At 38.2% G+C, this 16,698-nt stretch overlaps 1 protein-coding gene across 19 annotated transcripts in view; it reads right to left on the reverse strand.

Annotated features, from left to right (window-relative positions):
* cacna1aa (calcium channel, voltage-dependent, P/Q type, alpha 1A subunit, a) overlaps positions 1-16,698 on the reverse strand; it is a 75,006-nt gene that overhangs the window by 15,267 nt on the left and 43,041 nt on the right. For 14 of the 19 annotated variants that reach the window (XM_056752775.1, XM_056752792.1, XM_056752789.1 and 11 more), the window contains 11 exons: positions 16,203-16,313; positions 14,154-14,237; positions 11,261-11,377; positions 11,057-11,122; positions 10,852-10,949; positions 10,628-10,778; positions 9,901-10,028; positions 8,459-8,555; positions 4,833-4,938; positions 4,520-4,627; positions 2,901-3,004 (listed from right to left, as the gene is read on the reverse strand). In XM_056752775.1, the coding sequence (XP_056608753.1) occupies positions 2,901-3,004; positions 4,520-4,627; positions 4,833-4,938; positions 8,459-8,555; positions 9,901-10,028; positions 10,628-10,778; positions 10,852-10,949; positions 11,057-11,122; positions 11,261-11,377; positions 14,154-14,237; positions 16,203-16,313 (1,170 nt within the window). The remainder of the gene's footprint in view (positions 1-2,900; positions 3,005-4,519; positions 4,628-4,832; positions 4,939-8,458; positions 8,556-9,900; positions 10,029-10,627; positions 10,779-10,851; positions 10,950-11,056; positions 11,123-11,260; positions 11,378-14,153; positions 14,238-16,202; positions 16,314-16,698) is intronic. The other 5 variants (XM_056752786.1, XM_056752793.1, XM_056752784.1 and 2 more) reach the window with 1 other exon arrangement.

Consider the following 16,698-nt stretch of genomic DNA (forward strand, 5'->3'; position numbering starts at 1 on the left):
TGAAATGTTCTGACAAACCAAAATGTTTTTCCTTTGTTGGCTTTTTTCCTTTTGAAATGAAAGTTGAATGAAATTTGCATTTTTTACATAGACATTTGGCTTATGTCGTATGATCAACAAAATCAAAACCCCAACTGACAACTTCAAACCTGTGATGTGGAAGATGATTTACATTGCATTGTACTATTCCATCCAATAATATGAGATGATTCCCTGAGAATGAATCATCAATATTCTTGGACATCTTTCAAGAAGACGAGGACATATCTGTTAACCTTTGGGGATATGACTTTAAGGACTAACTGTAAAGATATATATTGTAACAAAGCTTACAGATATGGAATAAAAGTCTTTGAAAACTTTAATTTCATGGGGTCATTAAACAGACCACTATTAAAACCGTTTGTACGTATCAGTTTGAAGATCAACCCATAAAGCAGCAAATTGGTACCACCAGCCAAACATGAAATCCTAACATTTGGACAATGATTTAACCTCAATCCAACGAAAAAGACAAAATGAGGGTATGTAAAGGCAGCCTTATAATATCTCATGACTATTAGTAAATTAAATGAGATCTGATAAGGATAAAAAATAATCTGGGATTAACATGCACAGATAAAAAAATATATATTTTTTAACACTGTTTATCTGATGGATGAGTCAGAAGAACATAGGTTGTATGTGGAAAAGCTCAGCAAGTTGAATTGCATCTCAAACTACCATATCCACATGAAACACGATGGGTTAGATTGTGATTGAACAGGGCAGCTGTAAATATATTTAACAGAGTCTGTCCTTGACTTTCATGTGGATGTGTAGTTTTAAATCACACAAGAGCAACAAGTATAGAAATGCAGATAAGGTCCATGTTGCATCACAGTCTAATATTCATACATCATCTATGAAATCACATTTACAACCAACTCTACACTCACCTAAAGGATTACTAGGAACACCATACTAATACTGTGTTTGAACCCCTTTCGCCTTCAGAACTGCCTTAATTCTATGTGGCATTGATTCAACAAGGTGCTGAAAGCATTCTTTAGAAATGTTGGCCCATATTGATAGGATAGCATCTTGCAGTTGATGGAGATTTGTGGGATGCACGAAGCTCCCGTTCCACCACATCCCAAAGATGCTCTATTGCGTTGAGATCTGGTGACTGTGGGGGCCATTTTAGGACAGTGAAATCATTGTCATGTTCAAGAAACCAATTTGAAATGATTTGAGCTTTGTGATGTGGTGCATTATCCTGCTGGAAGTAGCCATCAGAGGATGGGTACATGGTGGTCATAAAGGGATGGACATGGTCAGAAACAATGCTCAGGTAGGCCGTGGCATTTAAACGATGCCCAATTGGCACTAAGGGGCCTAAAGTGTGCCAAGAAAACATCCACCACACCATTACACCACCACCATAATGTCATTAATGAGAAATTGAACAGGTATTCCTAATAGTCCTTTAGGTGAGTGTATATAAGGAACTGTAGATTTAAGAACCACCAAATGTGAAAAAGCTTAATTATTTAGTTTGTGTCTAGGGCAACATTGTAAAGTCTCTTTCTGCTAACAAAGGCATTGATTGGTTCCCTATATTGATTTTCTGCGATTCTTCCACAGCAGGACACACATTACTTTGTTTAACACTTGGAAGAATATTGGAAATAATTAAATCCACCCATCAAACATACTGAAATATTAAATAACCCCTGCTAGTGAGTTTAAATAGAACCCCACTTTATAAAATGAGAATTAAGTAAGTAAATCAATAAGGTTTCAAATTAATTATTAATGTAGTGGTTTGTTTGAAAGAGAGCGAGCATTCATGCAATGCAATTCTTTCCCATTGTAAAAACCTTTTAAGGGGAAGCCTCTTAAAATACATTTCAGGTTTATTCTGTTTCCCCCTTATTTTTTTACATGTCAGATGGGATATACAACCACGAAAAAAATTAAGAGACAATAACAAAATCAGTTTTTCAGAATTTACTATTTATAGATATAGATATGTGTTTAGATATATTATATTTTTTTGTTTCAATCTGTAACATTATTTCTCCAAATTTCAAATTAAAATATTGTTTCTATTTGCATTTATTTACAGAAAATGAAAACTGGAAGACGAAATAACAGAAAAGATGCCCTGTATTTTTTTCAGACCACAAATTCTGCAAAGGAGACACATTCATATTTACTTTTAAGTGTTTTTAGGAAAAGTTCAAAATATGTTTTTTATGTAATAACCTTAATTTTAATCTCAGTTTTCATGTGTCTTGTCATCATGCTGTAAATCTTTTACATTTCTTTGTCGCTCCTGAGGTTTGATTTTGTTGAAATTCAGCAGACACTGGACTGGACACAATACACCTAGACACTGATTAATTGAAAATTTGGAGTGGTATCTTCATTTTTTCCGCGGTTGTATATGTTGTGAAAAGCTCTGGGCCTTGTTAACAGCAAGTGTGTAGTTTCTACTGTACAATACTTGCTCCTAAACCATATTAAAATGCAGGGACTAGAATCTGTAAACGTTGCAGCAATTAAAAAATATTGCTGTTTGTTTGAGCCATTGTGTTCAATAACTAGCGTTAGATGGACAGATTGTTAGTGGTATATGTAAATGTAAACTATTATTTAGCTCTATGACAAAACGTTAAATGCTATTTCAATTGTAAATCGCTTCGGATAAAAGCGTCCGCTTAATGAATAAATGTATAAATATATCCGCTCAGCCAAACTAATGGAAGATATAAAGACTTTTCAGGAAAATTAACATATCGTGCATTCGGTTACTCGAGTGGCACATAAATGATTCATTTCATCTTTAAAATTTCAGATTTGGGTAAAAATGTCTCCATTAGAGCAGGATTCAGAGGATATATAAGAGTTCATACCTGCGCATCGTGCAGGGCCTGCGTCCGTTTGGCTTTACTTTGTCTGTAATACTCCATGATCATCATGGCAGCATAGATTTTTCCTACTGTCAAGTCTGTCGCTGCTGAGAAAAGGACAAGTTACCCTGTACGATTAGACAAGGTGAAATGGACCCTGAGCAAGAGGAATGGGTGTGAGGAACGGATCATGCACACAACAAACATATACGCACAAACTTGCATGCACATAAAGTGTCCGACTGACACACACAGAGCCAACGGTCTTTTCACAAGCAGACTGATTAAAAACATTTAAATCGCATCTTTTAACGTGCGTTGACCAATATTCTTGTTACATGAACGTTTAAAGTCTAATTACAAAATACTGCAAGGATGACCTCATCTAGATTTTATATCAGATAGAAATCAGACAGCAAATTATAGCATAGCTGCTACATAATGTAAACAAAGTTTCAGAATGTAACCAAGCAAAGCGGCCTCCCAAAATATTTTCTGCAGCTTTGTGGAACCGAGTCCATATGAAGAAGTTACTAAAGAGTAACTTCAGACTAGGTTTACATGCCATGCTTAGTGGTGTCTATAAGCCATGGTCACCACCTCTGTAAAGGATCTGCATAGAACAAGATAATATTAGCATCAAACAGTACAGATCTAGATTTTTACATGCTCGATGCAAAACTCATTGTAAACATTCTGTAATATTACTAGCATTATGCGTTAGGCTAGCTAGTATTAAGCATTTACACCATTTCTTATAGGCTAGTTAGGATTTATAGGTTTATAAACATGTCTCACCAGCAAGCTAGCACACACGTGTAGGAAGTGGCATATTAGTAGTGCAATGAAATATCCTTCAAATATCAGTTTAATCTACATTTTGTCAGGAATCTGAAAACCCCTGGAGTGAAAAGACATCTATAGAGTGTTGATCTATAGTGAGGCACCCCCTGATCTTAGGCAATGTGAGAATCTGTTTGTCATCTACAACAAGTCGGAGAAAGAAATTAAACGGTATTACTTTTAAAATGCAGTATTTTGAAGTTGACCATAGTGCATTTCCACTTACAAGCCTTGCAGGCCGTCTACATTGCATCATTTAGTGTTTGCGCCATTTCCTGATGGCTTGACTGCCAAGAAATGCAGATATATAACTATCTTAAATGTATTGCGAGTGCTGTAAATGTAATACATTTACAGAGGGCACAAAATATCGTAATTTTAACTCTCTGTGAGCAGTTAGTATACATTTGTGTGGTATATATCTAAGCACTGCAATGTCTAGTCAGGTTTCTTACAGCGTGGGTTTTAACTCCCACATTAAAGGTGGTATCAGTGTCCAACTGATGTTTTTGGGCAGGAATATGCGATCAATTCAATTTCATCTTACAGTATATTAAGCCAATAATTTATTCGTATTTATTTTTTAGATCTTTAAGATTTCTTCACTTTCTTCCTAAGTATATTAATACGTATTCTTTACAACTCTATATTAACAGTCGACTGAGTTTAGGCCTGGATCATCAGGGGGTGCGGAGCAGTGAGTGGGCTGGCTGAGAGAAGCTGTCCTTGGGTGGTAAATAAGAAACGTTCCAGACACACCAACCTCAGGGGTAACTTACACTTGTGGGGCGTCACCAGTAAGTCCAACGTCTTCTGGGAAAGATTGGGCCATATCGCCATCATCTCCTTCCTAAGTTCAGCATCCATCTGGTGTTTATCTATACCTCCTATTTACGCACCAACACGTGCACGTACAAACATATATACAAACATATTTCCACAAAAAACATACAATTGTCATCAATGTTTGAATAATATTGAATGTAACCTGATGTAAAAATGTCCACATAGTCTAATGATGGTGTATAATAAGTTATGCAAACAGAAGGTATGAGAAAACAAAAAAAGACAGAGGTGTCGAAATTTCCCCACCCTTGGCGATCTTGATGTCCAGAGCGGTTCGGATTAAGGCCATAAGGGTGGAATTAAAGTGCACTGAGTTGTCATCGGCAACCGGCAGATCCATCCGCAACAGTCTCTGTGGAGAGCCAATCACGGTCAGTTAGAAAAGAAGGATGCTGAAATGTGGGTGTGCTTTGAACCTCTGGGTAGGGTGTGCTTTCGGTGTGTGAGAGGGAATGGGAAGGGAAAGTAAGGAGGGATTTTCAGGGTGAGCTCTGTAACGTTTAGTACTCAGTGCAAGAATTCATTTAGCTGTACGTTTGGTAATCTTTAGAAGACGGGAAGAATCAAACTGCTGGTTAGTAGTTTATGGGATTTGTGTGTTTTTGTGGAAGTTAAGATATAAATCGGCATGTGATGTAAAATCTGGATCCTGAAGCAAGACCACTTAATAATTACTGATATCAATATGAAACAGATCAAACGTGTATCTGTGTTTTGGTAAAAGCTATCAAATCAGCATCTGAGCGGTCAGTCAAAGAGCTTTTCCAGGAGGAGATTCACAAATCAAATACAGACCAGTGGATGAAGTACACATTTATTTAATGTGTTTTATAGTATAATTCATCCTCCACTGATCTGGGAAAAAATAATATTCAGAGAGACCAAAAGTCTTAATTGCATCGCGCAGGGTTGTATTTACCTCATACGGCGTTGACCTCTCATTACCATGACACCCTTTGCCATGCAATCAATCGATCACATTACCTCACGTTACCCCTTCCCAGTCCACTCCAAATCAGTCAAAGAAGAACACTCCCCCTCCCCCCACCAATACTACATTTCCCAGCATGCATCATGCAGTCCCATGCGTCACAAAACAAGCAACAGAGCAGCCAACACTGAAAGCATCATCTAGTTGGTTCATTTCAGCTCATTCATTTAGGTTTAGTATTGTCAATGAAACTGAATCATGGGCTACTGGATAAAACAAGAGCGCGTTCCAGATTCTCTAGTCTCTCAATGCAAAAAGATGAGTGCAGGCTATCGGATCAGGTTAGAGCAGCATTCTCCAGAAGAAAAGAACAAAAAAGGAAATGGTTTTGTGAGATTTTGTGAAGAAGATGAGCCAATAGTGAGGTTTCGGCTACCTACAGTGCAATTTTAATGTTTCAGATGATGAGGAGAAAAGCAGTGGGCTGTCAGAGAGGAGCACCCGAGTTTCATTTGGGACTGAAAGTGTTTACAGGGAGTGATAGTGGAGATGGCGGTGGTAGGAGATGACGGGACAGAAATAGAGACGGAGAGGATCCCATTTCTTAGAAAACGGGAGGAAAGAAAGATGTACCACCAGACAGGCTGGTCAAATTCTTTAAGGGGCGATCCTGTGTTTTTGGCCCTAATGTTTGACAGGGAGAGAGAGGATGAATGCAATGGTGGTCCTTGTGCTTCATTCTACTGAGGTTATGGGGCACAAGTGACCCCATCAGACCGGAAGGGACAGAGGGTGTGGGTAGACGGGGGTCTATCTGGTCGGACTATACCAATACTAAAGGAAAGGGGGGCGAGGTGAAAGGAGATCAGTTCCCAGCGTTGTTGAGGGATGTTTGGGATGGGCTCACTAACAGATCTACTTTACAGCACATTTCAGATGTTGTTGAATCAGTCTGCCATAGAAGCTGACTGAAGGGTGAAATGTTGGTGTACAGCTGCAGACAGACAGTGAGATAAGGAGAGAGAGAATAATCCTATACAGGCTAATCACAAAAGGGATGGAATATCTTGTGGGAGGGGCCAGTGGCCTGGAAGGCGGGGCATGCAGATGATTGGCAGAATGTAAAGAGGAGGGGCTGGAAACAGATTAGAACTGCATTGACAGAAGAAAAAAGAAGTGAGAAAGGAATTCAAATTTTCTTAGATTGAAGATTCATTGTTTGAGAATTGGGTCTCCAAAAGATACGTGTGTGTGGTTGCGTGTGTGTGTGTGAGTACATTTGCATGTCTAAACGAAAGAGAGAGACAGAGAGCTGGTCCAAAGAGAAAGGGGTCCCTAAAAGAGCGGCATCCACAGAGCTGAGGGACTCGGAGGGCTGAAGCCCTAAGTCCTTCCAACCACTGCTGCACACGCACATGTGGACGTGTTTGCGTGTATGTGCGTTGTGACATATACTGAAAACACATGTGAATGTGTTTGTGCTTTCTTATATACAGTGGAATTCAAAAGTCCAATTTGAAAAACCAGGTTTCATAACGGTTTCACACCTTCCACAGCTTTACAATTGTACAACAAATAAAAGTTATGTAAATTGAAATGTTTTCCAAATTTTCTTCCATTAAAGCACCCTGGAATCATCTAGATTTGCAGAAACCTGTGGAGATCGTTTCAACTCATGTGCTTAAAACAAAAGGGCAATATACCAAATAAAACTTATATAGAGGTCAACTGAACGGTTATGCTAACGATAAAATTTGCAATGACTTGTGAATGATCCCCACCATATCTCATAAAACCCATTTACTACTGCTGTACATTAAAACGCAAGCATTTTGCTTTAATGTACAAGTATATTTATTCATGTAGACTGTTTAAAGTTCAAAACACGTGTCGTCTAATGTACACGGGTATAAAATATGTGAATGTGTTTATAAGCGTGTGTGTCTTCATACGGTGCAAAAGTGCTGAGAAGGTTCGTCCGTTCCCGCTGCCCTGTGGATCAGCCAGCCTAAATCTAATGACCTCGAACCCTCGGCCCTGCCACCAGAATCACAATAGCGGCCTCCATCAGACAACGAAGGAAAAAAAGAAGGAGATCAAATAAAGAAAGAGAAAACACCAACAGTACAGACACAGCGCTGGCCGCTCGGAGGCCCTCTACCTTGTAGGCAACCCGTGCAGGGCACTTCTTCCCCAGGCCTAACGGAGGAGACATGTGCCTGAGCATCTCATACATATCCCTGTAACTGATTCTGCCACTGGGCAACCGAAAAACAAAAGAAAAATCCAAACAAAATGTGCATGGGAGAGAGAGAGAGGGGAAGAGGAAAAAGAACAAATTAAAACAAAAAAGCAGGGGAAGGGAGGGGTTGGAGGAGAACAGAACAGAACAAAACAGAAGGTTATTTGGTTGGAGGAAAAGGCGTGGTTTGCTAAACTAGGCTACTTGGTTTATTTGTGGGTTTAAGGGAGGCGGGGGCTCAACGTCCCGGTGCGTTCTATGCAATCGGGAGCAGGTTGCATAGAAGAGCAGGGGGGCTTCGTAACAGGCAAAAAGCCCCCGCTGCTGGCAAGGCGTTAGAATGGAATTTTATGTCAATGCAGTTTCTGTCCCCCTCCACCCAGAACAATGCACGCTACCGTACCAGCTAGGCCTAGGCGTGCCTTAACAGCAAGCAAAACAAAAATCAAAAGATGGTTGTTTTGTTTGCTATTCTTCTATCTAAGTTGTTGTCGTTTTTTTGTTGTCGTTTGCTTGTTTCATACACACTGGTGCGTTTCATGCTCCTGTAAGTGTCGGCATTGTCCTGCACATTCTCATTGTCATATCAGAATGCAAGTAGAAATGGTGAGAGTTGTAAAGAAAAGAAGAGAAGGTAAGCGACATTCATTGCATTCTGGATGCTAGCAGGTAACATTAGTTTTTAAGTGGAAGTCAAACCTTGCAGGCCACCCTATGAGGACATTTCTTGCCTAAGCCCAGAGGGGGGTCGATAACTCGCAATAAACTGTACATATCCTTATAATGAATGCGCCCGCTGTAAGAAGAATACAGGGATGTTAGAGAACACAACTCAGAACAGAGACACTGGCAGGAAGAAAAGAACAAGAACAGGAAGTGAACCACAGAATAACACACACAAAGATATTTTCTTGTTTGCTCGTCACCCGTTTGTGCCGACATCTTTCTGGAATACACCTGCTCATTTCCCATACCTAGAGTTCCTTGCTAGTCTCGGTTTTACTGTACTTTTACTTTCCTTGTATTTTTCCTTCTTTCCTTTACTTCTCCCTTCCTTTTGTCAGACTGATTCGGAAAGAACAAGCGATTTTACAAACAAAAGTCCCCTGTACCGTACATGCTATCTTCAATCTTTTTAGCATATTCCCTTAAATGAGAAAATGCTTTAATCTTCCTTGTTAACATTCATTCCTTCTTCGTTCTCTCCGAATATGCGGATTTGCCCACCTACGTGGTTGTCTAATGCACAACATTAGGGTGACAGGCACTGGAATGCAGATACCAGGAAACTTAGCGTGTTCAGTGGGAGGTAGAAGGGCTGGCACAGTAAGTTTGGCTTGCAGTATACAGTATTCCAGAGTGGGAGGACTGGGAGTCACAGAAGGGCATGTAGGAGGGATTGGGGGATTGATGGATTTAAACAGAGCTGAGAAGCTCAAATCCATGGTCCCTTTCTGCTCTCGGCTGGTACTGTGGTTTTCTCCCCTCTCTCTGGTCCACGGTAGTAGTGAAAGCAGGCTCTGTACTTTTAAGGATTGTGCCAGAGGTCATGGCACTGTATTGATGTCTAAAAACAAGAGGTCTAGCTGAACACATAAGAGAGAGCCAGTGTGTTCTTTGTTATATAGGACACATCGGTTTTAATACTGGTGTCTTATATAAGATCAGGTTTTGTTACATCCAAACTAGTAAAGCCTGCATACTAAAATATTGCAGGGGTGCATCTTTGCTGATTTATTCATTACCATGAAACAATTTCTTAACAAACCACTTTGGTTTAAAGGCTTTCCGTAGCACACTGAAAATCTGGGATTTAAAATGTAATATAATCCTGGATATAAAGTTTTAGGGGTTTCACAAATGTAAAACACTGAAACACTTTAAAATGAATAAGACATTTTCAAGACACTAAATTTTGTAATTGTGTAGCTCCATTGTATCTAAGCAATATACAATCAATGGTGTATTCATGAATTTAGTTAGAAAATTTTATTAAATGTGGTCGGTTAATTTTCAACCTGAATATGAGTAATATGAATGTTAGAAAGTTAAAACAATTAGATATATTAGATTTTCATTAGTATATTGTTTATGAATATAGTTGGTGTTTATGTGTTAAATTGGTACACCGATATACTCACCAAGCAGCAGGATCATACTCCGCCCATATCCTCACATACTCGTCCAGGTGATGAGGACCCAGGATGGAGGAGTCACGTGTAAGATACTCAAAATTGTCCATGATTACAGCCACGAACAGATTCAGCATCTACACACATATATCACATGAAAGAGCGACAAATGTACTTAATCTGGATAAACATTACACTCAGATCTCTGCTCTAAGTACCTGTCGTCATGTTATTTCTCAGCTATAAAAGGGATAGTTCACCTACACATGAAAACTCCTTCAACGTTTACTCATGACTAAATTGAATGTCATTCCAAAACTGTGTGACTTTTTTCTTCTGTTGAAGATATTTTATAATACGTTGCAAACTATTCAACACTGGACCTCAATGACTTTGACAAAACTCTGAGGCATTTCTCAAAATATCGTTTGTTTTCCACAAAAGAGAGAGTAATAAACATGCTTTTGAACAACAAGAGGGTCTTAGTCCTGTGACAGTCATCGTAGAGCTTCGAAAAGGAGGGGGACTGGTGGAGGAAGCCATTGGTTGCGATTCACAACCTCACCACTAGATGCTGCTAAACTTCATACCCTGGACTTTTTAGCAGTAGAAGTAACAATTATTTGACCAAAGTTCCTGTTGCTAAACTGGTAGCACATTGCACTAACAACACCAAGGTCATGGTGTTAACAAAGACAAATAAAAAAAGTTTCATTTGAAATGTCTGAAGTCTCACCAGAAAGGAACAGAGGAAGATGAAGGAGACGAAGTAAAGGTAGGCGAACTCGCTCCCGCATTCAGGCTTATCGTTACTAGACAGCTGATCACACTTTTTCTTTCCTAGACATGACAGCATGATGTCATGCCACGCCTCACCCGTAGCACTCCTGCAAACACATTGCGCTTAGAAAGAGAGTATGTAAACACCACAAAGCATCAAACAATGAAACGCGCACACACCTGAAGAGCAGCATCAGCGCCTGGAAAAACGTCCTGAAGTTGTTGTGCTGGTTAATGGCACTCTCGCCATCCTCTTCAATAGCAATGTTCCCAAACAGCTATTAAGAATAAAGAACACCCCAGCATAAACCCACAATCCATCTTAAAATATACCTGTTCTCAATGTTTTCTTTGCATCCTCCCACACACTCTCTCGTGCACTCACCTGCATGCCGATGATGGCATAGATGAAGAACAGCATGGCGATGAGTAGGCACACATACGGCAGAGCCTAAACTCACAGAAAGTGTACATGAATTTATGTTTAACGTGTTTGAAGTTTACTGTCGAGACATTTTCCCTGAAATTCCGACTTCAACACATAAATCAGTGACATTAGTGGAGTCTGACGCTTTTTTCGGCACTTTACCTTGAAAGACTGGACGAAGGTCCAGAGGAGGATGCGTATGGTCTCACCCTGCCTGAGAAGTTTGATGAGACGAGCTGCTCTGAAGAGCCTCAGAAAACTCAGGTTTATAAAGTTGTTCTACCGGAGACAAGCAGATAGAGAGAGAAGGATGAAGAAGCAGAGAAACACAAGAGAGAAAACAGGCAGATAGAAGGAGAGGTAAATAAAGAAGAAAATGAACTCAGTCTGAAACATTTGTTTTATAAACAGAAAAATAAACCAAAAGAGGGAACTAAATGAACGAACGAGAAATCAGAAAACAAGGCAAGACTGAACAGGCTCATATCCGAAAGTGAGTAAAGGGGAGGGAACTGAAAAAAGAGAGGAAGGGGCAGCAACTCAGACAAAGAAATGTCAAACTTAAACATCCTCATTGAGGAAAGGAGTGCACAGATCCTAACGCCTCGCTTCAGTCAACCAAATGCACTGATCTTTAGACTTCAGGCTCACAGGTCAAGTGGAATCATGCCAAACCACGATAATAGCTCACAATGACCAACAGAGGGCACTAGCAAAGAAAAAAGACATGTGTGATGGGTTAAAGGACAGATTTCACATAATTTAGAAACATTACCTGGAAATAATAAGAGCCAAAATCAAGCACATGAGTGCTTTGGCTCCATGTTTTCATTATTGTTTACTGTCATTAAGCTTTTTTACCAAATGTCAATGTTTATATCATATTTGTGTCTTCAAAGTGACAATTTCTGTCCTTTAAGCAGCACGGAGATACAACTACAAACAAAGAACTACAATTTGGGTTAATTAATCTGACAAATTCAAATCAGGAGGGATCCATCTTTACCTTCAAAATTGACCTAATGGTGTTGTTTAGGTGTTGCTTGTATGTTTGCGTCTGTTAATGTGTTATATGTATGACTCTATGAAGAGTGTTCAACACAAAAACAATAATAATCACTAATGTTCTCTGTCAGTGAACGAAAGATCCAATGCAACATGCATTTATAAAACCCTGCAGGAAAACACTGTGTGTGTTCCAGATCAGTTACAGCTGAGAGGGGGGATGCTTTTGATGCAACTGTCACATCATCAGACAGGCAGGGGTGAAAGGTCATCATGGCTCGAGCACATGCATCATTGTCATCATCATCACCATCAGCCACAGGTAAGCAGATGCATTAGATGCATTACTCCAAAAAAATTACAAACCATCTACATGTAGATGTTGCAGAAGCATGGTTTATAGCGGTATTTTTGGAGGTTGATAAACAACCATTGTGATTGGTCAGGTCAGGTCATGGACAGACACATGAGTTTCATAGTGCATTTTGATTGGATGGAGTCATCAGAGGGCGAAGCCGCCATAAAGAAGAGAATAAAGAAAGCATGTAAAAAAGATACAAGAAATGAATTATCGTTATGCATATAACAAACTTTCCATCCAAATAATGGTTGACTATAACAACAACAACAACAACAACAAATTAAGTATTTTAAACACATTCATTCATGGATTACTCTCATGATAATATCAATACATACCTTCTTTGTCATAAACACATTCCTGCAGAGTTTTAATAAACACAAGACTTAAATGATACTGGCATATATGTTATTCCAGGAGTTTACTCTGAACTCTGCAGGAAGGTGGATCTCCGGGAACAGGATTCAGACTAAGAAATCACTATTATTATTATCACATGGTAAAGCATTTCACACCAGAATTATTGATGAAGATGCCATGAAAGCAAAATTGAAGTTTTTATCTTTGAGGCAATATGTCTCTTGCCAGGTTTCAACATTTATGCACATCAAACTCTTTCATGGGTTCTTCAAAATAACAAAATATGTTCTAAGGGCTGTTCGACGATTAATCACTATTAATTCCGGAATCAGAATAAAAGTTTGTGTTTACATAACATGCAGTGTCCACATTCAATTTGTTTTAATAAACACGTACACATACATGTGTATATTTAGGAAATACTGTATTGGCATGTATACATTTATATTAATGTATGTATATATTTAGGAAAGATATAAAAATGTGGAAATGTTTACATATAATTTATTCAATTTTATATTTTTCCTAAATAGATACATGAATGTGTTTATAAAAACAAAATGAATATGCACAGTACACAGACATATATATTGTAAACCATTAATCGTTGAACAGCCTTTGCTATCATCCCCATCAAGTTACGAAATTTTTATTTCTGAATGTTTTAAAATGTTACAGGAAAGAATAAAGTATTATACTAACGTTTGTAGAACATTAACAAAGCCATATAGTGTTGATAAAATGCTCCTTTAATGTTAATACACAAATATTTTAGAGAATGTAGCCAACGTTTTTAGAATGTTCCCTGTATGCTGGGTTTGAGTCCTAATCAATTGAAAAAAAAGCTCAAATGTTTATGTCTGTGCAAAATCAGACAGGAGCTGATGCTATTAATATGAGCATTAATATAAATAAACATATAGGCTTCATATACATATATTTGACATGACAAGCTCATCTTCAGAAATGTCTATCTTCACTCACTGTGACTGGATCTTGAATACATGTCAATGTATGAGAACAACAAAGAACATACAACATTTACACTGGTATGCTAACATTGCGTCAGGTGTGTTTGATCTGGGGTAAATAATAAATCTGGAAGGGTAACAGACCACTTGATCACGGATCTGCCACACACACCAACTGGGACGATTACATAAGACTTTTAGAGCTCCTTACACCTCAGTAAGCAGGAGAAGATCCCACTGAGTCTCTCAGTCACATACGCACGCACGCACGCACACACACGCATGCACACACACACAAGCAAATAGACAGGATACGCAAGCAAACGCGCACATGGCGGCCCGTCTGCTACACACTTACCCCGAGCTCTGTCACTAAAATATCAGTGACGCTGCCAAGTACAGTCACACAGTCGAAGATGTTCCAAGCGTCTTTGAAGTAATTCTGTGGTAAAAAACAAAGATGTGTATGTGTGTCATTCGTGCTTTAGGAAAACGTTGTCAGATTTATTTTCGCTCGTTTGTACTGAAGAAACGGCTCTTGTTTCCTCTAAACGTCTGATGTGCTGTTTCTCAACCTTAGCTACGAAAAAGGTAGATGTTTAGATGGCCAGTGGCACAGATGGTAAATATGAGGGTCTTTTGTAAGCTGCCATGTAAGTGCCTGCAGGAAAAGAGTGCATTAGGGTCTCTCTCAACACCAGCTGCACAGGCACTGACGCTGAGGGCTTGAGCATTCAGACAGGCTGCATGCCATTCTCTCTCTCTATCATTTCTTATTGTGTGTTGTCAGGACAAATTCTCCTTCACTCACTTTATTTTTCTCCTAATCTGTCCTTCTTTCCATTTCCACTGCACGTCAGCAGGCCCTCCAGCCATCTTTATGTGCGCTTTCTGCCTTCTGCCTTCACGACTTCTAGCTGACTAGTCATTTACTTTGTACCCAGCGTTTTCATGTTCCTCTCACTTCAGATCTGCTATGATCTCTCTGTCTAACTCTCTATAGTCTCTACAATTGGCACATGTAAACAATGCTAAACACACTAGCAAATGGTCATTAGATGACTTTTAGTAGATTCACAAGTGTCCAAGTGTTGTGTGAATTCACGTTTGATTTAGTTAGTCAAAGTGTCCAAATACCTTTCGAATAGCATATACAAATTTAACATGTGTTTAACACGAATACCTACTAATACTATTTACAGAATATAACAAATATAATAACTTGTTAACGTACAAAGGGCCTCATTCATGAAACATTCGTAAATATATGAGTAAATTCCAAGTCATTTGCGCGTAAAACAGAGCTTCCCGAAACTTTATTCCAGATTCACAATTACTTCACAAACATCAGATTTCATGGTAAAATGCATGTATGTTATTTAATTCCAATTATTCGTAAACAGGGCGTGAATGGATGTTCATTGACAATTAGCATAATGCCGCCTATGAATTACAGCTACACAAATTACATATCTTGGAATGCTAAAATACTCCGGACTTCATTCTCCGGTTTGGCTATATTAAATTGCATAAATGCTTAAGAGACTAATAGACTATATGCTAGGCACAAATTCCTTCTATTGTTTTCCCCTACTTCATTAATCGCTTTGGATAAACTTGTCTGATAAATTACTAAATGTAAATGCAAATTTAAAATGCAGTATTATCCATTTGTCTAAAAGAATACAGAACGTTACGTGCGGTTTTATGCATCATTTACACATGGTACGGAGCAAGTCTACATTTTTTTCGTACCAACTTACATTTTAAAAATACAAACATTTTCATGAATCTGAAGTGTTATGTTAGAATGACTATACGCACAATTAACACAAAAATTGGTTCTGCTCTTGTGTCATGAATGAGACCCAATGTTGCTACAAACGTGTCTCCAATCTGGACAATAGCTTATTTTGATAAGGTATACTTACTCTATACTGTAATGCAAAGATATTCGTCGAAGTATAAAAGTATGCTATGAAATATTATTAAACTAACTTTATTAATTTTCTTATTTCACTAAGAAATATTTGGGTCCCACTGTATATACACTAACAGATACATATCTTTTGTATTGTCCTTAAATTTGTTTTACTTGCTACTTGCTATAATGATATTATTATTATATATTGGGTTACACTTTATTTTACTGTGCCCTTGTTACACATGTTACATATATTTACTATAGTATTTACTATAAATCATGCATAATTACATGTAACTAACCCTAACCCTATAGTAAGTACACATAGTTAATTTTTATTTATTTTAACACGGGCACTGTAAAAAATAGGGTGTAAACTTATATTGTATATTGATGTCGATTTTTCTGACCCTCACAACAAGCATTTTAATGTAAATATTGTCACTGACATCTGTACTAACGACAAATAAACTTGTAACTTACCAGCACTCCAAAGGCAATGATCTTCAATATGCACTCCATGGAGAACAGCGAGGTGAACACTATGTTCAGTATGGCTAACACACTTTCGTAGGCAGTTGATGCTCCATGATACTGAAGACATAAGATATGACATAATATAATCTTAATTAATTAAACATATACAAAAACAAAAATACAGATGGAACATAATTACAATAGCAGAAATCTTAAACAATAAACAAAGCTTAATTTTTTATATCTCATCGGCTCTCCCACAAATGAAATTTTAGCTTAAAGGGAGAACAAGTGAAACTTAGATCAACTGATCCACAATCATTTGGATGTCAATCACTCAAAGTTCGCAATTGATCAGGGCAGTTAACCACCCAAATGGTTTGGTCCCCCAATGTTCAATATTTGGTGAGTTATTTACCAGTGCTATTAATTCTCCAGACAAAATCTAGATTCAAAAATATAATCTAGATTTATAATAAAGAAAATATACGAGTACCTAACA

This window comes from Triplophysa dalaica, chromosome 7 (genome assembly GCF_015846415.1).
Source record: "Triplophysa dalaica isolate WHDGS20190420 chromosome 7, ASM1584641v1, whole genome shotgun sequence".
NCBI classification, from domain to species: Eukaryota; Metazoa; Chordata; class Actinopteri; order Cypriniformes; family Nemacheilidae; genus Triplophysa; species Triplophysa dalaica.